Source organism: Xenia sp. Carnegie-2017, unplaced genomic scaffold, assembly GCF_021976095.1.
Source record: "Xenia sp. Carnegie-2017 unplaced genomic scaffold, XeniaSp_v1 HiC_scaffold_20, whole genome shotgun sequence".
Taxonomy (NCBI): Eukaryota; Metazoa; Cnidaria; class Anthozoa; order Malacalcyonacea; family Xeniidae; genus Xenia; species Xenia sp. Carnegie-2017.
The window spans coordinates 3,983,945-4,004,349 of NW_025813483.1; the positions used below are offsets into that span (position 1 = coordinate 3,983,945).

The window sequence follows — 20,405 nt, forward strand, 5'->3', positions numbered from 1 at the left end:
ATCCACAATCAGTGGCAGTTAGGACACCGAAAGCAGACACTTCTACTGATAAACCTTTACTAGATTGTATACAATGAAATACTCGACAGCAATTCTTCTGACTTTGTGTTTTATCATACTTTGTGATGGAAAACTTGCAACTGAATTTCATGGCTTTCCTGAAGGTATGTTATTGTTTCATTATGGTCATGCGCAGTTTTACAATGAAGAACAATAGTAGTGCTATATTCCTCGCACAACGCGCCAAGGAATTGTCAAGGGTAATTTTTACAATTTAATACAACCCCGGAATTCTCTCGATTTGCTTTTACTTCATTATGAAATTTCTTTTTTGCTCTTCCACGTATTTGCTATAGCGTTACATTTGTAGTAAAAAGTTTTCCTCTTAAAAATAAAAGTTATTAAGATTTTCACTTAAATTATGATTGCTATAATTATTGAGCAAACTTTTGTCAGCGATTTATTGTTCATTGGCTCCATTTACTAGCAAATACACACGACAAAAAACTATAAAGGACTACTTGTAGTGATGAAAACTGTACATCCTGCTTGAGAGTTGTCACGAAAAACATCTTTTATTTTTTTTAAAGAATGGCAAAACTGCGAAAAAGATAAAATTAAAACAAATGTTTTAAATTTTTCCTCTAAAATGAATTCACGATTAATTTGCAAATTCTCTTTAATTGATTTAATTGTTGAGCTCAGATCAGTTTGCACAGGCTAATGCAAACTCAGCTATAGACCAATCACGGCACACGTTATACAAATAATGTACACATGTTGTCTTTCGCTCCTCATCACATAGCAATCAGTTCGTACAAAACTTTAAGTTTGCAAATAACTATTAAATAAATCACAAATATAAATTTAGACTGAACAGCGCAACGCTATGCGACGAAATATCACGGGAAAGGATCAATTTTTAATTTAATGACAACTGACAAAAATGGCAAAAAGCTAGCTGAATGGCCTGCTAGTGATAATGTCGTTGTGAAAGTTTACTTGGAAAGACTAAAACGATAGTCTGACAATAGATACCAAGCTTGTTCTCATTTTCAGCTTGTTTTATTTCGATACATTGTTTTTGTTCAGAAAACATCGATTTGAAGCAAACTATTATATCAAAGCTCATCGAAGGAGATATATTGGTAGAACCTCGAGTAAACGGAAAGGTTGTGATTGGTTCAGATTTTTCCACACAACTGACCAATAGGAGACGGGGCTTGACGCTGGGTTCAATTTGGCCAAACGGAATTATTCCATACGTCATTCATCCTGCTCTTTCAAGTATGTTGTGTTAATACTTAGTGCTGTTGAATATTGTTCATTACATTATCAACTTTTTGTGATGGCTTATTTGAATAAATATAATTATTATTTTGTTATTTTACCCGAATACACAAATGAAATTTTGAATGTAAGTTTTTAGGAACCAGTTATAAAAAAAATTTTCATTGCTGTTGTCAAGTAATGAATTCCTCCTTATGATGGAATCATTTGTTGATTATATAGGTTATAAAAGTTTGATTGAAAGCTCAATGAGAGAATGGGAGAATGGGACTTGTCTCTCCTTCGTTCCTTATGATAAATCTAAACATGGATTGGTTTACTTAGACATACGCACCAAAAACAACTTTGGGTTTGTTTGTGTATGATGTCAATGGAAATTATTGCCATTTTATAAAATTTTTATTCTTTCATTACAAGGTGTTACACCAAAGTTGGTTATAAAAGACCAAGAAGACCTGTTCCGTCTCCTCACTTGGTTAACCTAGCTCCCGGATGTTTTTGGCGACTCATCATTCTTCATGAACTTGGTAAGGTCTTCAACGTTAATTGCTCCCAAAACTTATCTCATTCTCTGCGAGTCTCGAAAGAATTATCGCTTTTAAAGTTGGACAACGTGAAACAACTGAGAGGAAGAGAAAACGAAAATCATGTTATACACATACGAGATTTTATTTCATAATGAAAATTGTAAATCATTCAGTTTTTACAAAAGTAATCATTGCAAATGCAGTCGATAAAGTATTGAGTTTTTCATAATAGTTGTAGCGTATTCATCAAATACGGCCATCGACGTTGAATAAGCGCCCACCTCGAATAAGCGCCCACCTCGAATAAACGCCCTAGTGTAACGTTTTTTCACGCGGTCTTTTGTTCACCAATATTTTTAAGGTCACGTTATTGGATTTTACCATGAACATTCACGACCTGATCGAGATGATCATGTCAAAATTCTTTGGGATAATATAATACCAGGTATATACAGGTATATCATGTATAAATAGGTATATATCTGGCATATATAGGTATATCATGTATATATGTATATGTAGTGATGGTGAAAAAAATCACGAACACTACAAATTCATCCCTGTATCCCGGTAAATTTACGCTCTGCTCTCGGGCATCGAGCACTGTTTTATACGGAGAATCATCACATATAAATTTCCTATATATATATATGTATATATATGGCATATTTACATAATATTTAATTATATATTATATGTTGTATTATATACTATACATATATGAGAAATTTTTCTGCTTCCACTATAACATCTATAAACAATTTGCTCTAATTTAGGCTACGAAACGGAATTCAAAAAATATCCGATAAATTCTCTTGGCCATCCCTACGATCTTAAAAGCTTAATGCATTATGGACCAAAAATGTTCAGCCGTAATGGAAAAGACACGATCCAGTCCTTAGATCCAAGGGTTCGCTTGCATATTTTCAGTTTCGTAGCCAGCACGCGAATTTGGTGTCCTGCTACGTTAATGCTTTGTGATCACTCACTGTAAAAACATCAGATTTATAAAGAAATGAATAATGTTAATGATATAAAATTTACATAGCAGGACCAAAACTTGCGGGCTGGCTACGCACTGCATATTTTGTAAATTAAATTTCATCAATTCCTTAATCAACGTTGAAAATCTATCCTTGTATTAAATGGGAAAATGTACAGCTCGAAACAACTTATGATTACTGCTCTATGTTAAATATAAGAATATGCGACCCTCTCCCCTCCTCATCAAGTTAAAGTGCCTATATCACCCTCAGGGAAATTATCTATTTAGATAGAGTTGACTATTTTAAGAACATTTGCAATATATTTTATAAGACGAAAATTCGATCTTCCTTTACTTTTTGAGCCTCAAAGTTGGTTTTCTCCGTGTTTGACCGTGAGGTGCTGGGACTGGATCTAGTTCACCGACGTGACGTACATTGGGGAACACGCTGCTTTTTAACGCTGTAGTTTATAGCAAAATTTGTCGCAAAGTCAAGAAATTTATTTCTTATTAAACTTGAGTTTTATTATGCACTTTGTTATTGAATCACACTGTATGTAATTTAATCTTCTATAGCTACGCGTCAAAAACTACATGTGTTTAAAAATACTGCGCTTATTTTTTGACAGAACCCTTTGATATTGAATCAGTATATTAGCGTTTCTGACAGAGAGCAAGTGAATGATCGTTACAACTGTAGAAGGTATAACTCACTTCTTACATAAATAATTATAAATAATTTTAATTATTTTTCTTATCGTTTTTATAAAATTAATTACGAAATTAATGGTGATTATTCTAGGCGCGGAAAAAGATGGATACTATAACAAGCGACATCACTACATTGTTATCTTGACAATATCAATTAAATATATAGCCAATGAATAAGATACTGTAAGCCTCTGACCATAAGATACCAGGCTCATATACGTAAATCATCAACTCCTTGTATGAAACATTTAAAAACTGCTGAAGAAAGGTTATTTTTAGGCTTTTGGTCGGAAGTTTACAGCATCGAAAAGTTTGATTTCATCTAGCTTTCTCACTTAAATTGTTTATTTTTAAAACGTGCATGAAGAAAAAATACATTGATTGATAACTACGTTGGTTTATGGTATGAATATCGTCGCTTAAAAAACATTGAAAACTATGCTAAAATGTAAAAAATTATGAATTATAAACGTAAAAATGCTAAGTAACAGTCGGAGTATCATCTTATTCAAACACAACTTCATAAAACCAGCTATTTCTATAGGATGTATAAAAAAACAGCAATCTTATAAATCGCAAAACAGCCACGGCAGTTATCATGGTACAATGCTAGGGACACTTTTTATACTCGTGGGATTGAAAAGTACGTTCTTCTTTCCTACGTTGAGTAAATTAAAACAACGCAGTGAATATTCTACAAGGTAGTTTAACAATCATTTCGCTCACAAATTCTTTAACTGAATGCAGAAATACGAGCATTTATTGCGCTAAATTTTGACAATGAAACTCGCACAGTTTACTCACAAAACATATGACTTAACTGCGGCTACCACACTTTGCAAATCTCAAGAATGAAAATGATTTCTTTGGGGATTAATTTCTGCAGAATCATGGAAATTCTAAACTCGAGTCGCAATACAGGGACTATACATCGAGTCGCAATTAGAGTTGTGTGCAACTGGCTGCTGTATATTTAATAAGATTAATGGCTGCCGTTTGCCATTTAATTTTTCGTATTGGTCAAAAAAAAGCAATTGATTGGCTGCCGCTATGGTAATCACATGCGTACTAAAATATGCGGGTCACCAAAAAATTCAATGGATAGGCTCCAATGAGTGGCTCTCATCTATATTCACCATACTGTTCTCAAGTGATTTTAAAGGATCGGAGTTATTTTATACACCCAGTATAGAGCAATCAATTCTTCAATGCCAAAGATAATGATAGAAACAGAAAATATCGGTGTTTCACACTCTATGTCTTCACGTCATTATTGTTCTCTACCTGATCGCCTGATTCCGACTTGTCCGATGCCTCAGGTGGTCTGTACGGTTCATACGCGGGAAGTGGCCCTTCTAGTTCTCTGTGCAGCGATTGATAATATTTGCTGACTTTGCTCGTAGAATCAATCTGTAGATAGAAAAAGTATCGTTTAAAATCACATAGATCTATTTCAAAGATAGATGAATAAGTCCAGGCGTCTGTTTTTGAAAGAGGTAAGCCATTTAAGCGTAGTTTTCACTCTCGACATAAGCAAAAGGAGAAATAAAAAGAAAAGAAAGTACAAAAGAAGACAATGAAGTGACTGACACAAGCATCAGCATAAGCATAAGAACAGCAACTTGACATAAACATAAGGTAAAACAAAAACAAATTGAAAAGAAGATCTCTTTTCTTTTGTTTCCTCTAACCACTGGAGAATATGCTTTGCTTTGTTTTTTTTGCTTGTGTTTATGTCACTAGTGAAAACTAGACTTTCATGGTTTTAAACATTCCCGTATTTTGATCAGTGAACGCGTGCTTGCATTAAATGCGTGGGTATTTGAACTATTTAAGTTGAAATGTAAAGAGTATTCTGAGGTTTTATTTGTCAATTGTATCGTAAATCACTTTTGCTTGAAGCAAGAAAGAAGAAAACTGTAAAATCGCGAGACTTTCGAGTTACTTTAACTTTCAATGCTTGCAGACAATGGCCAAGCCTCCCCAGACGGTTTTCCCATACAATGTCGATTTTTCATGAAAATTATTATTTATTTCTATAGTTTAATTCATTGTTCATCAATTGAATGAGCATGGAAATATTAACTGTGTAGAGGTACAAAATCATGAAGCGTACATTGAAAGAGATAATGGTTCATGAATTTATTTTTTCTTATCCTTTCTTCAAGATAACTTCAGTAAAAATCTTGTTGTTGTTATCGGAAAAGAAAGCCTTAACAAGATGTTCTTACTAAAAAATATCAAAGGATGTCTCATCAAACCTTTTCCAGCACAAAGTATTCAGGGCCATCATCGATTGTCTTGTCCTTTTGATCACTTTCAATTTTTGTTTGTTCAAGTTCATGGTAATAAGGAGATGAAGACTCACTGTCATTTGCACTATGCGATTTCTTTGAATCTTTACGATTCTTCACAGGTGGTGCTACCTCCTCGTAAAATGGGTATTTGTTAGCTTGCTCATCTTGTTTTGACCTTTCCCGTGGGTTCAATAAATTTGATCTGAGAGTCTGCGTTGATCCTTTAATTGTCTCTTGTGGTTTAAAGCTATCATTCAGTATCCCCTGTTGTATCCTCATTTTCCATTCATTAATTTGTCTTTTATTTGGTAAAGGTAGTGATTCATACCTGGCGTCGTTAGACCTTCCATTATCTTTTGAACCAACATCGCTCTCTGTTTTTTGTCGGTTTGTGTTCTTGTGAATGTTTTTATTCTTCTTTGAGTTCTTATACTTGGAAAAATTAAGCCATCTCTTCTTTTGGTTTGAAATGGTTTCATAATAACCATCATTTCTTGTTCCATTTTTATTTGAATAACGAAAGTCTAAAATAAAACAGCATGCATGCATTTGATTACCATTAGTAGGTCAATTTAAACGAATTTTCGTTTAAATAGTAAATCCTATTGATTTAATATACATAGATTCTATTTCTGGTTACATACTTGTATCGCTTGCATTCATATATTCATTAGTATTTCGGACTTGTATGATATCATTTGCTTCATAAAATGGATTAGAAACAACCTAAAATAAAGCAAACACGTGTTTTAAATATTGTAAACGTTTGTTTTAAATATGGCAATAAAATCTGTCAGCTAATATTGGAAAGTGTGTTTTTGAGTTAAAACTCGTGTAAATAAAACGTTGTCTGGTTTGAGAAAAATATATTGAACAACATTATAAGACGAGATGTTTTACTTTCTTTGAACAGATTATTTCAAATTGTTACTCTGTCTCAGTGAACGCACATGTTTACATGGATACCGTTTAGGTGAATGATTTAACTGGCCACCATATTTTTTAAAAAGTATCTTATAGTAAAGAATTACCTACTCCTGAACCAAATAAAATACAGATTAACTTCCGGAGATTAGAAATTATGACAGAAACCATTCGACAACTTGACAAATTTTTGCTAACTATACTGTTACACGACATGCAGTCGGAAATTTCTAGTGAGCGTGCAAGTCTCTTTTCGAGAATGTGCAAACAACTATGTGTAAACAACTATGTGTAAAAAACTATTTGTAAACAACTATGTGTAAACAACTATGTGTAAACAGCTATGTGTAAACAACTATTTGTAAACAGCTAAGTGTAAACAACAATTTGTAAACAACCATATGTGAACTTTTTCCTTGGTAACATTTTTAAGAGTAAATTATGCTGTAGCATATTGTCTACAACACTGTCAACTTATGTCAATTCAAAAGCTTAACAAACAAAAAATTTCTTCTACATTGACTAAATTGATCACACCATATGCACCAACTACGATGTTGATCGTTTGTGTTATGTCTAACTTTAAACTGTAAAGTTCAATATTTGCTTAACATTTTGTGCAACCTCTACCTGTGGGGTTGTAAACTTTTCTTGATTTTTGGTCTCGGAAAAATCTGGTGTTTCATATTTTCCGAATGAAGGATTGTTTTGTGTTTCTTGATACAAATGGCTGTCATCTCCTTCGTTTTTAATTTTCTCAACATCAACTGTATTATTGTTGAGTGGATTGTTAACACTGCAATCCTTCGTCTATATCAAATAAAGTGAAGAGAAGTTGTTCTTTCGTTGGTCTGTATGGTTGAGTACATGCACTTTGAGAAAAATTTCTGTTTGAATTAGTTATATATTGAAAATAATCAGTATGCAAGATTATTGCTTCTAATAGCTCGCAGAGATCTGGAGGTGGTTATATAAATCCCTTAATCACTTTTCAACAAAACATTTTGTTGTTAACAGTTGTGTTTTTCCTGTTAGAGTTTGATTTATCCACGTAGTTAACTCAGTTGAATAAAAATTAGTTTGAATTAACAGTAGTTAGGCCTTATTTTCCTTACTTATATACGAAATTCAGGCATTAAAATAAAAGTTAAGGTCTTCTATCTTTACCGTCATATCATCTGTGGTTGATTCTTGTACAATAACAGGAAACTGGTTCAGTGGTAAGCCATCAAATCCTGCATTAGAGAAGTGGTGCGCAGATTGATTTTGATTCACCTAAATCAAGTTTCAATAAAAGTTAGTTGTTTAAATTGGAGAAAACCAGACACTGTAAAAACTGATTGTTTAAACCATATGATTGATTAAAGTAAACATAAAAATATTGGTTAAAGTGGTTAAATGCATCTGAGGTAACCAATTTTTATGTCTATTTTAACCAATCAGTTTTTACAGTGGATATACAACTATAGTTATATAAATTAACAAAGTAAGTGATTTAAACCCAGGATTATCGTTACATGTTTGTGGATGAAGATCGTCCAGGTTAGTAGAGTCCTGAGAAAGACTGTTTTTGTTGTTGATGTTGACTGAAGTTTTGACAACCTAAGCGGTAGTCATCGTCATAGTCAAGTGAGGAGTAAACGTTATGCTAGCCGTATTTGTATGAACCAGATAACAACTATATAAATTAAAAATAATCAATTAATCATATGATATAATTAGTAATTATTAAAAATGAATAAAATGATTAATAAATTATATAAATGATAAATTACACATAGAAAAATGCGTAATCCGAAATCAGGATTATACATAATGCAGTAAAACGCTCACTGATATAAAATTTTTAACCCGTCGAAGGCTGTAGACAGACAATCGAAAGCTTGTTTATTAAAAATTTTATATCAATGAGCGTTTTACTGCATTATAGATAAATTACACATTTATTCAATTATTTAGCTGTAAAATTAATATACAGTTGACTTCATTTCAATCGTATTGATTTTTATGTAATTGATGTAATTGTAATCTTTATATAAATATATAAATCATGGAAATTTCTTGTCCATACCTTTTTCTTTTGTATACGTTGTTTAAACACACGTCGCTTATAAAGGCAGTAGAAGACAGCAATCACAATACTAACAAGTAGTATGGAACAAACCAATCCAACTATTACTCTGATTTTTATTGAATGCAATGAGATTTTTGATCTTTTCCCCATGGAGCTATTTGTCAAATTGCTGCTAGGACATTTTATATCAAAGTTTTTCAAAAGGTCACATTCTTTCGGTGTTATGAGCTTGACGTCATCAGTATCCGGGAACTTTGGAAGACGGTCTGGTGAAACTAATATAAGTTTGTTGTTTACGTCCTTTTCCCAAATGGCTGCTTTAAGTAAGACATTCTCATCTTTAATCTTGGTTGTGCTTAGGATATTTAGGTACATACGGGTACGCACTTCGCGTTTTTCACGACGTTCAGCTATAGAAAATCGTTGAAAATTTGAATCACATTATGAATCATTTTAAGAATTCGAAGAGGCTAAGATAACTTGATATCACTATTTATGATATTAAGATAAGAAAGAATCTAGAACTGTGTTGTATAACTCGTGGTTCATTTAATAGAAGATTGAAGACAATGATTATCTCTTTACAATACCTGATTACAATACAACAACGTGTAAACAAACTGAGTAAAAAAATGAAACTCATCATGTTGTTTAAATAATCAAATTTAATCAAGTTGCGTAACATTTGGCTGTGTGCAGGTAGGAACAAATAAAATGAGTTCGGATTACAAAAGAAATGCCTTATTAAAACAACTTACCTCTCCACGTTGATAAACATTCTGATTTGGTATCATCGAGGATTTGTTGAAGACAGCGCTTCAGCTTACAAAGCTTTCTGGAATTCTCTTTCATTGATAACACAACTATATATAGTTGCATTTCGTTAGGCACGCATCTTTTTTCAGCATTCTCAAGCTTTGAACAAATGCTGTCCTCTGGGCAAGCTTTCTCCACACACAGACTCTCCTCTGTTTTAAGACGATGCATTTCACATTGTTGGCGTTGAATGCAAGACACTCTGACGGATCCTTTCACGTATGAAATAAATCTCTTTGGCTCGGAGCAGATGATATCAATGAAAGCATAATCCTTTACATTTAGTTGCTTCTCTGTTTTGATGTTTATAGTCATGAACAAATCTTTGTCAACTGTGATTGTATGATTTAGTGAAACCTCGCCAAAATCTTTGAGCTTTTTTAAGTTGAGTTTTGTTGTACATTGGTAGGATAACGTGCGACTATTGTTGCTATTGTTGTTACATTTCTCTAGTGATCCATTGATATTTTGAATGGCGACAAGCTTAAAGCGTCTGTTGATAGTCTTTGATATTTCAATTTCTACTTTTGTTGGACATATGCCATATCTTTTGTCTTTATTCTCTTAAAATAACGAGAATACATAGATTTACAGATATAATACGAATGATAATCACGTAAACTCCGATGTAAAGATGTTGGTGAAGTGTTTTGGTGGTATTGAATAAATATATAGTGCCCGAGTGTCCTTGAACTGTGTAAAAGATATAAATGTTAACATGTCAATGTAATGTGTAAATGTTGTTACAAATTTTGAAGATTTTAAAGCAGGTACATTATAAAAAGTTACAATGCTATTGAAAACTTAAGCATTTAAAATAAACGACAAAACTTCTTATTTTAAACATGTTTCGATCGACTTATATTAAGTCATCTTCAGTATAAGAATGAAGTAAAGTATTTAGTTATAAAGTAAAACGTTAGAAAGAAAAAACGAGGAATACTCATTACTACTGTAAAATGAAATCTCCAATTTTTGAGCTGTATAAGGTATGAACGTGTGTAGAAGTTAATGTAACGTGTGAAGATGTTGGTTTACGTGTAAAACTGTTGGTGTAACGTGTGACGATTTTGGTGTTACGTGTAAAAATGTTGGTGTAACGTGTGAACATGTTATGAAGATAAAAGTTGTTAAGATTAACGCTAAATGCTCCCATGACGTGTGAACATGTTAATGTAGCACGTGAAAATATTGATGTTTGGAAATGTATCAATGTAATGTGTAGATGTTTTAAAGATTAAAGCTTGATGTTATAAAGATGTTGGTGTGTAAAAGCGTTAATGTAACGTATGGGCATGCTTCAGTTTTACCTTTCACAAATATGATAAACATTTCTTCTCGTTGAGATCCTTTCTCTCGTATTTTGATGTGAAAATATTTCGGCACAGTCTGCGTATCCTCAAATGAAATCTTCCTTTTCCATGGCAAACGCAACCTCAGCTGATTGGTATTTATATAGAAGGGACTTGCATCACACTTGTTCTTTATCAACTTGAATGTTGTGTTGAGCGCATGCGTATGTCCCATGTATAAATATCCGACGGTGGTAAAATTGAGCGCTCCTTCTTTGATTTCATTTGATGATAAAGTAATCATCTCGTCACTTGCGTCTTGACAAGTTATGGTACAATTAAACTTAATTTCTTTCCTTTCCGACATGATCAAAGATGAAGATGAATTTAACAAAACTCCGTCATCATAAACGGAAATCCATAAAACATAAGTTCTGTTTTTCTCAAGTTCTCCTGTTTTAACTAAATATCCATCAATTATGTCAAATGGTAACGGGCTTTCAGAGATTTCTCTATATGTTAAACGCTGCTTGGGTTTACAAATATCTTTTGGATATTCATTATCGGGATCTGTAACATTCAAACTAGCTAGAACACTTCCATTCGAATGGTTATTCGAAACAAAGATGTGTTTCAAACATCCCGATTTTGGTGTTTCATTTACATCCGTGACGTTCAACGTGAATTGTTTAGTGTACGGCATGGAGTCTCTGTTGGTGCACGTGATTTCAAATAAGACAAATGAATTTTTTTCAAAGTTTAGTTTTTTCTTCAAACGTAGTGTTTGGTTATCGCTATCGATAGACAATGCCTCCTTAATACTGGAAATTACAATACAATTGTATTGTGGATTGATGTCGGCATCTACCGTTGTTATCTGACCTATTGTGACGTTTTTCTTCTCCTCTGGAACTCTTAAGTTGCTTGTGATGATAATATCTTTTGGTGGTTCATTCACATCTGTAAATAAAATATAACTTCTCTTGAAGTTGGTCTTTTATACATCTGCCAACTTTCGTTTCTCACAAATTTGAATGAAGACTTGAAGAATTAAGTATTTGAGAAATAAAAGATGTTTACTGTGTTTGCACAGGCTTGCGCAAACTGAGGAGACCTATGGAAGAACTCGAGAGCAGATCAGTGCAAGCCTGAGAAAAAAGGTCGGGAGTTTTCACAAACGTACGTCTCCAAGTTTGCATAAGCCGCGAGAAACATCTTTTATTTCTTTCACAACATGCATTCATGATTGATCTTCAAATTCTCTTTGATTGATTTACTTGATTGAGCTTAGATTGATTTCAACAGGCTAATCCAAACTCAGCTGTAGACCAATCAGCGCAAGAATTTTATTGTTATTATTTTATATATTGACATGATGACGTCCTTCAAGTCGTGTTTTACTGTTTTAAAGTCGTTGATCAAAAAATGTCTGGATCATAAAAATCGTTGTGTTTAAAATTAATAGCTATGTTTATGAACTAGAAATGTGCGCTGTTAAATATGCCTTCATGTTACCGTAGGTAGTCAATTGCATCTTTATTACTCATTTACAAAAAGCACAATGCTCACTGATTTTACTTGAAATCTCCAATCTATGCGCGAATCTACGTGACAGAAAGTATTAGTAACAAATTTTACGAATTTCGCCTACAGCAAAATAAAATTGACTTTTATACCTCGAATTGATATATTGAAATCTTTTGTCAAGCAAAGTTTGTCTTGATCACAACATTTGACCGTAATTTCGATCATATGTGTTGCATCTTCTTCATAATCTGTATTCACGTTTCCTGCGACTAAATATGTCCGATTCACTGCGATCCTGCCATCGCCATCTTTTACCAAAATACACGTCGTAATCGTGTTGCTGTCTTCATCGATCATCGTTATGTTGCTGATGGGCGAACCAGTCTCTAAATTCTCTTTCATGAAATGTCTGTCCATAATAATGTCTGTTGGCGTTTCTGGCACATCTGAGTATGAAAACAGAAATTTTTTAGCTTTGACATTCAGGGATAAATTGTAGTCTTTATAAATGATTTAAAAAATTCGATTCTACCAATAATTATTAACTCTGTAATTATGGATGATTTTTTATCCATTATTAAATTTGGGTTAATTATATTTCATGGTTTCATTTAACAAAAAACTTTCACGTGTTTCATTGATTTCTTTCTGGACACGTTAAAACAAATTTTGATAAGAATTTCTGAAAGACAACAAAATGAACAATTTACAACCTATAATTTTAAATGCTTGCCCTTATCATCATGGTCAAGTACTTATAAAAATCATCAGAATGCCGTGTCTTACATGAAGAATTAACAAAATAATCCCATGACCTACCAACAATGTGGATGACAAAAGGTGCTTGAAAATATCTATCTTGAGAATCGGTCACTCCTATTGTAATGACGTAATCAGAGTTTTCTTCATAATTCAAAGATCCGTTGACGACCAAAATTTCATTGTTTTTTCCTCTAAGGAAAAATGGTGAATACGTAGGGTGAATTATAGCGAATGCTATTGATGTATCGTCGTGTGCGTCGGGATCATGGGCGGCTAAGATTCCTATAACTGCACCAACATCTGAATTCTCCAAAACTCTGTTATTTGAAAGAGTGAGATTCTCAATGGGTTCATCCATGTCTATAATGAAGGGAAAATGCTTTTATAGTTACTCTTGTTGCTTTTAAATTTTTACATGTGCATGACTGTGGATTTTTTGGGGTATTCAGCTAAATTAAAGCTTATGTTATTATGACAAGAGAAGAAAGGATTGCCTTAAGTATCCAACTGTGATGGTACTTTTGATTATACAAGAATTTTCAAACAAGCCCAGTAGCAAAGGTAGCTCGTGTTTTTCTCATATAATGCAAATATTTTTTTGTTAAATAATTAGAAACAATGAATGGAATTAATTTTCAAAGAAACTAATAATAATCTAGTAATTCAAAGAGTATAAGGTCGGAGGGGGTTTGCTAGGACAATGCAGGGATTCGTGAATCATGTCAGCATCCATCTTATAAAATATTCATCAGTTCCCGTATGTTGAAATATATCATCCTAAAATAATTATCGTACCTGTAACATTGATAGTAAATTCACGAGTTATACTCAATGGTGGAAATCCGCTATCTTCACATTTTATCACGATCTTGTACGATTGTTGTGCTTCATAATTTAAAAATTTATTTTTCTTTATCTGTAGAGAATTTCGTGGACTTTCGATATGAAAATATTTCCCATCGCTGCCGTTGTTGGTGATCCTACAGAAATGTGTTTGAGTTATTTTGTTCTTGTTGTCTGGATCCGAAATCTGAAAAACATTTTTATTAACTTTCTTGGTAAGTTTCAAAAAAATAAAAACACATTACTTCCTTAAGTGGGTTTTTTAGGTCATAAGTTTATATCAATTTTCTACAGTGGGAAACAAAAGTAAATTTCATGTTTAAAATTCTATCGGGATGAACCTTTTAAGCCTCTAAAATCTGTAAAGTTATGTCTATCTGTAGATTAGTGGTACTATCACGTGAACTGCTGTAGTTCATGTATACTGCCCCTTATGCCACATGTACTGCCCTAGGTTTTGTGAACTGACGTAGGTCACGTGTACTTCCATAGGTCTCAAGTACTAATGTAAGTCACGTGTACTGCTGTGGTCTCATATACTGCCGTAGGTCTCGTGTACTGACAAAGGTCTCGTGCAATGCCCATAACCATATGACAAATTTTACATTAACTTCATTTGCTAAGTTTTTATCAAGATGAACTGGCTTGTCATACGTAGATTAAAAAGCTCAGCAATGATTACACTCACCATTAAAAACCCAATATCAGTCCCACCTATCGTATTCTCTGCTATTTCTTGTAAACCATTTATTTCTAGTTCCGTTGGCTTTTCATTCATGTTCAACACGCTTATATTCCATTTTGCAAAATTACTGAGGACGCCATCTGTGACGTAAATCTGTAATAAGTAACCATTCGCGACCTCGTAATCCAATTGACCACTGACCGTAATGTTTGCATAGCATGTCGTTTTGTATTTAATGATTTTGATGTGACGTACGCATCTTGGATCGGGATTTAGTTTAAGTTTATGCGTTGCATTAGGAGTTGATTCTGTTATCATTACTTTCATATCTCTGTCACCTTCAGATTCAACTTTAATCATTGTAACAACGGTTCCCCTTTCCGAATTCTCTGCTATATGAGATCCAGTTAAAGTTAATGTTGGTCTTTCTATAACATAAATGGGGATATTTTGAACAGTCGATGAAAAACCATCTGAACAAGAAACCTTTATGTAAAACAGTTTTGCGACATCATAATTCAATTTTCTTCCTACTATGACATTGCTTCCACTGATATTAAAACTATCTGTCTTATCTTTCAATAATTTCCATGAAAAGTTTGACGTTCTATAATTTCCTAAATCGTCGTCAATAGCACTCAAAACTCCCACAGTTGCCCCACGCGTGGCATTCTCGTAAACCCAATTCCTAGAAATCTCAATATCACGTGGGACATCGTTGACGTTTTCAACGTAAATTAAAAACTTCTTTTCCCGCCACATCGATGGCATACCGTTGTCTTGCACTCGGATGAAAACCGCATACGAGTTGTACTGACTTGCCTCCCATAAGAGTGTTACCATGGTAACAAGAATGGAACCATTACATCTAAAATAAGAACTGTTCCGCACAGAATAGATCATGTCTTGGTCGAGCTGTTCATCTCTCGTACTTAGTTTCCCAACCACACTCCCCGGTGGAAGTTTTTCTTTGACACTTGTGCCGACAAGCTTGATTTCCATTGGTGGATCATTGCTACGCCTGCAGTAATAGTCGTCTATTCGGGAATGCCACTTACCTATACTTGGTGTTAGATGGTGGCAAATGATTTTGCTGCTTGCATTAGGAAATTCAAATCTGGAGTAATCTGACCATTTTATTGTTCGCCGCTTTAAAGCAAGTTTATAGTACTTAGGACAGGATAAAAAGCACTCGGCATTGTATTTAGTGCCATTTAAACATGACACGTTCACTTTGCTGCATATATTGAGGTGATCTTCTTCTGCAGTGGGCTGTGTAACTGGGGGACAGTTTGAAAATTGCGGCTTCCCACAATCAAGTAATTCGCATTTGGTTGAATATTTCAAACGGTAACCTTTTTTGCAAAAACATTTGTAAGAACCAGGTTCATCCTGACAGTATTGGCTGCAAGGACCTCGACCACCTTTTGTTCGACATTCGTTGATGTTTTCACAATTCTTACCTACAACATAAAAGATTATTTTGTTCCTCACAAGGTAGTGGTAAATCATTACAAAACAAATAAACTGGTGGTTGGGTCTCCCTGAATCGAAAAGCGAAACTAGGACTGTGTTATGAAATATCATCATAGTCTACAGTTGATCTTGTAGTTTAGTTAAAAAAACATTGAAGACAATTAGACTAGTGGAATGTCTATTTCAATGTTTTAAAAATTCTGCAGCCAGTGTATTAATAAAGAAATGCAGTATAGAAGAACGATAGACAAAACCCGTTTGTACATTTTAAGATTACAGAGATGCCTTGTGCTTCTACATAGCTTACGATCTTATCAATAATAACACCCAGAACGTCCTTTTCTAGCGTTTTTTGAAAAAAAGTATTTCTTATTCTCGATAGCTTTGCTCTTATTTAGCCATTTGCAAATTTAAGTCTAAATCCCATCAGCATTCATTTAGTACAACGTGATTACAACATGCAAATATTTACTGCTTGCTGTGGTTAAATGTCATTGTGAGTTTAGGTAAACTTTGCCGCGGACGAAAGCTAAGTACTTGAATACAAACTTTCACCCTCTGTGCTGTTGCAGCATGCAGCTAACCACGAAATTCAAAGTCAGAGAACTGAGACTCGTTCAGCAAGTTTTTAAGAAATTGGGTTATAACTGCTGTGAGAAAAGATTTATAAAATTCTTACCATTAATTAAATCGTAACCAGAATGACAACTGCATGTTTTACTGTCTTCATGACAGTTGTGCTCACATTCTCCAGTTTTACAAGGACGTGTCTCTGTAATCGTTGAACATTTACCGTCCTTTCGTGTTCGTTTACTTACAGAAGAAAAATCACAAAACATACAGCTGCTCCACGTTGACCAATCTAAAATGTCATAAAGGTCTAGTTTTAGTACATTGTTTTACAACTTAGAAGGTGATGACTTGGAACACGTTGACCAATCTAAAATGTCATAAAGGTCTAGTTTTAGTACATTGTTTTACAACTTAGAAGGTGATGACTTGGAACACGTTGACCAATCTAAATTGTCAAAAAGGTCTAGTTTTAGTACATTGTTTTACAACTTAGAAGGTGATGACTTGGAACACGTTGACCAATCTAAATTGTCAAAAAGGTCTAGTTTTAGTACATTGTTTTACAACTTAGAAGGTGATGACTTGGAACACGTTGACCAATCTAAAATATCATAAAGGTCTAGTTTTAGTACATTGTTTTACAACTTAGAAGGTGATGACTTGGAACACGTTGACCAATCTAAAATATCATAAAGGTCTAGTTTTAGTACATTGTTTTACAACTTAGAAGGTGATGACTTGGAACACGTTGACCAATCTAAAATATCATAAAGGTCTAGTTTTAGTACATTGTTTTACAACTTAGAAGGTGATGACTTGGAACACGTTGACCAATCTAAAATATCATAAAGGTCTAGTTTTAGTACATTGTTTTACAACTTAGAAGATGATGACTTGGAAAACCATGCATTATCACAGTATTCTGCAAGTCCTTGCCGATTAAGGAACATATTGAAAAGATGTCGTTATTTTTTACAGTCTAAATCGTATCTTTCAAGTGACATAACATTTGAAAACTGAAAAAGGACAGTAAAATTCCAAAATTGGGCACTGAAAACCGTATATCCACTATAATTCAAAGATCAATTAATGTTAAGATTTAACTAAGACTAACATTTCAATGGCAAAACCATGATTTTTTGACTATTGGTTTGACGCGATCTGAATTATGACTTTCATGACAAATAGACATCTCTGGCGTAAGTCGGTTGACGTCTCAAAGCGTAAACGAATCAAAATAATAATCTTAAAAATTGTCTCATTTCACACTTTAGTAGAAACAAATGTGAAAGAAATTGTTGATAAAGAATAAAATTAGTCTAACTTGATTCACAGCGCAGTAGAAGATCCAAGGTAGGTCAGAATTAATTATTGAAAACATATTTCCATTTTAAAAGACATTAGAGCAAATCCTATTGGGAAGATTTTGCTTTCAATATTCTTTAGTAATTTATAAACAAAACTTACACTAGATCCCCACCCAGAGGCGTAACTAGAACGGTAATTGGGGGGGGGGTGTATATTCATATATTCAGTTGTGCCCTACTGATTTTTTTGCAATTCAAATTACCTTCAAAAGAAATCAGTAGGGCACAAGGGAATATATGAACATGCACCCCCCCCAATTAACGTTCTAGTTACGCCACTGTCCCCACCACTTTCACAGTGAGTTCTTTTTATGTTTTTTTTTGCAAGATTATATGGACGCAATCATGGAGAGTATGCTCGAAAGTTGTCATCGAATTGAAAAGTCGCATTTTTTACAACCCTTGAAAAAATCCCCATTAAGGTCTGTAAAATTGCAAATTGAAATAACACTCAGGATAACCACACACATGACGAAACGTTCTGTAAAAAATTACATAAAGCGACCCCTCTTCCAAGAAATAAGTAGTTCAATGCAATAGTTGTATGCCGACGCTTGTAATAACGACTGGATAGTTGTTTTATTAACAAACACCAGTTGATTTTACCAGTAAAGACGTTGAAATAACAATAACAGCGTGTCATGATTTAACACCATATATTAACATCGTTGCTTCATTACGTGTTAGGTCACAGTTGGAGTCTCAGATAACATTTTACTGTTATGCCTTAAGTGAGGATTATGTAATGGCAGTGCTGATCTACTGAGAGCTAAGATTTTCTGTTATTTCCAAATATTTAAATGAAAAGAAAGCAGGGGAACTAAAAGAATTTTTTGGTGAACATGTATATATGCATATGGTGAGTACAGATTGATTTCCTAAGTCATTATTATTACATATACATTAGTGAATCATTTGGCTGACGGTGGTTCAGGGTTATAAATAAACCGTTCGTTCTGGTAACCAAGTTATAATATCTGCCGTTGAACTACGAAATCCATGGCCAGCGATTGGCAAAGTTTCACTCCACTTCATGTAAGTGTACGCTAAGATATGCATGAATATGAAACGACGATCTAAGCCTACGGACTTTGAGCCATCTTTAATCGCATTTTTGGTGATGGTGTTAGCTCTACAGTTCTCACTGACGGCCGACCTTTATAATTTATGCAATAAAATCATTCCCATGAATAATATTAAATTGTAATAATTAAGATTACAGCTGAAGTGATTTGAAATGAAGATCGTAAAGAAAGCAAGTAAAATAATGGTTGTTTACTACTAAGTTTTATGGTAAGAAATGCAAAAAGCTGCGTTGGAGCTTCTTGTTCTAAGTTTCTCATGATCGAATAAATTAACTTGACCTTATCTAAGCTATCTTCGATTCTCTATTATAACAACCAAAATAACAGCCAAAAATTTGTCTATACATTTCTTTCATCAAAAATTAACTCGCTGACGATTTCACGCAACGTTACCCTAAAAGGACGCATCTGTCTACAATCAATTAGATCTAAATTTTACATTCAAAGCAAATTCCTTTATCTTTTTATTCCGGGCTTTGCGCACGACGAAAATTATGTTGACTGTGATGTAATTTTAACTAATTTATGTATTTCACACAACGAAAATTTTACATCAAGTTTTTCATTCTTTCAAATATTTGATTTCTAGTCCCGAAAATGATGTTTATATTCAACATTTTGAAAGCCTACCTGTGGCTTGACATGATTTGGAAAGCCCGGTTTTTTTCGCTGAACGCTTGTATAGTTTGACATCTTTTTCCCCCAGAGCCGAAGACACGCAGAACGCCAAAAACGAAACGGATAATGCAAGTGATATCGACAGCATTATATGAAGATTCAAAACTCTTCAAAATAATGTCGTCTTTAGGCTTTAGAGAAAGTTTTGGCCTTGAGGAAATGAATGGTTAAGTACAATAAAAGCGATATATGATCTCACTGACCTTGTGAACTTTGCATTATCTTGAATTACAGAATACATTCTGTTTAGTTTAATACACGTCTTAATTTCTCGTTTAATTTGTTAGAAAAGTTGTTTTGATGCATTTTAAAATGCGTTTTTGGTAAAGTCACAGTGGTAAAACAAAAAATCTCCAGCAGTGACTTCGTTTTTAATAAACATACTGCTTATTGCGTCTTAAATCTATAATACGGATGTGTACCATAATGAAAAAAATTTCTAAAATTTTTGTGTTATTATCATTTAATATGAGCATTTTTAGTTATAACAACT

General features: G+C 33.6%; 4 protein-coding genes across 4 annotated transcripts in view; 2 read left to right on the forward strand and 2 right to left on the reverse strand.

Annotated features, from left to right (window-relative positions):
* Window positions 1–4,001, forward strand: LOC124441095 (zinc metalloproteinase nas-4-like). The gene is made up of 8 exons (XM_046991527.1): window positions 1–164; window positions 1,093–1,287; window positions 1,513–1,639; window positions 1,708–1,817; window positions 2,179–2,262; window positions 2,594–2,727; window positions 3,432–3,505; window positions 3,605–4,001. Exons 1-8 carry the CDS (start codon window positions 74–76, stop codon window positions 3,627–3,629), a joined length of 840 nt encoding a protein of 279 aa, XP_046847483.1. The 5' UTR covers window positions 1–73; the 3' UTR covers window positions 3,630–4,001.
* Window positions 3,282–9,981, reverse strand: LOC124441091. Its single transcript, XM_046991524.1, has 7 exons — window positions 9,567–9,981; window positions 8,806–9,218; window positions 7,902–8,009; window positions 7,365–7,544; window positions 6,455–6,536; window positions 5,775–6,334; window positions 3,282–4,923 (listed from the first exon to the last, which is right to left on the reverse strand). Exons 1-7 carry the CDS (start codon window positions 9,937–9,939, stop codon window positions 4,768–4,770), a joined length of 1,872 nt encoding a protein of 623 aa, XP_046847480.1. The 5' UTR covers window positions 9,940–9,981; the 3' UTR covers window positions 3,282–4,767.
* LOC124441071 (fat-like cadherin-related tumor suppressor homolog) lies at window positions 9,953–20,000 on the reverse strand. The gene is made up of 9 exons (XM_046991501.1): window positions 19,865–20,000; window positions 16,889–17,071; window positions 14,737–16,196; window positions 14,001–14,235; window positions 13,263–13,565; window positions 12,593–12,889; window positions 10,935–11,876; window positions 10,001–10,187; window positions 9,953–9,956 (listed from the first exon to the last, which is right to left on the reverse strand). The coding sequence occupies exons 1-9, from the start codon at window positions 19,998–20,000 to the stop codon at window positions 9,953–9,955; spliced, it is 3,747 nt and encodes a 1,248-aa protein (XP_046847457.1).
* The window catches only part of LOC124441072 (cadherin-23-like), a 9,725-nt gene continuing 8,185 nt past the window's right edge, over window positions 18,866–20,405 (forward strand). Inside the window, exon 1 of the mRNA XM_046991502.1 lies at window positions 18,866–19,008. The gene's annotated coding sequence lies outside the window, so the exon portion shown is untranslated. The remainder of the gene's footprint in view (window positions 19,009–20,405) is intronic.

What these genes read in the sequence shown, in the direction of transcription:
- LOC124441095 (XM_046991527.1), top strand. Translation starts at nt 74, where the DNA reads ATGAAATACTCGACAGCAATTCTTCTGACTTTGTGTTTTATCATACTT. An exon ending in CGCACCAAAAACAACTTTGG is followed by an intron (nt 1,640 to 1,707) that starts GTTTGTTTGTGT and finishes TTTCATTACAAG; the next exon opens with GTGTTACACCAAAGTTGGTT. An exon ending in TCCAGTCCTTAGATCCAAGG is followed by an intron (nt 2,728 to 3,431) that starts GTTCGCTTGCAT and finishes ATTTTTTGACAG; the next exon opens with AACCCTTTGATATTGAATCA.
- LOC124441091 (XM_046991524.1), bottom strand. Translation starts at nt 9,939, where the DNA reads ATGACTATAAACATCAAAACAGAGAAGCAACTAAATGTAAAGGATTAT. An exon ending in CAACCACAGATGATATGACG is followed by an intron (nt 7,545 to 7,901) that starts GTAAAGATAGAA and finishes TATTTGATATAG; the next exon opens with ACGAAGGATTGCAGTGTTAA. An exon ending in TATGAATGCAAGCGATACAA is followed by an intron (nt 6,335 to 6,454) that starts GTATGTAACCAG and finishes GTTTTATTTTAG; the next exon opens with ACTTTCGTTATTCAAATAAA.
- LOC124441071 (XM_046991501.1), bottom strand. Translation starts at nt 20,000, where the DNA reads ATGCTGTCGATATCACTTGCATTATCCGTTTCGTTTTTGGCGTTCTGC. An exon ending in TTTTGTCATCCACATTGTTG is followed by an intron (nt 12,890 to 13,262) that starts GTAGGTCATGGG and finishes TTTCATACTCAG; the next exon opens with ATGTGCCAGAAACGCCAACA. An exon ending in GTTTATCATATTTGTGAAAG is followed by an intron (nt 10,188 to 10,934) that starts GTAAAACTGAAG and finishes CGTTATTTTAAG; the next exon opens with AGAATAAAGACAAAAGATAT.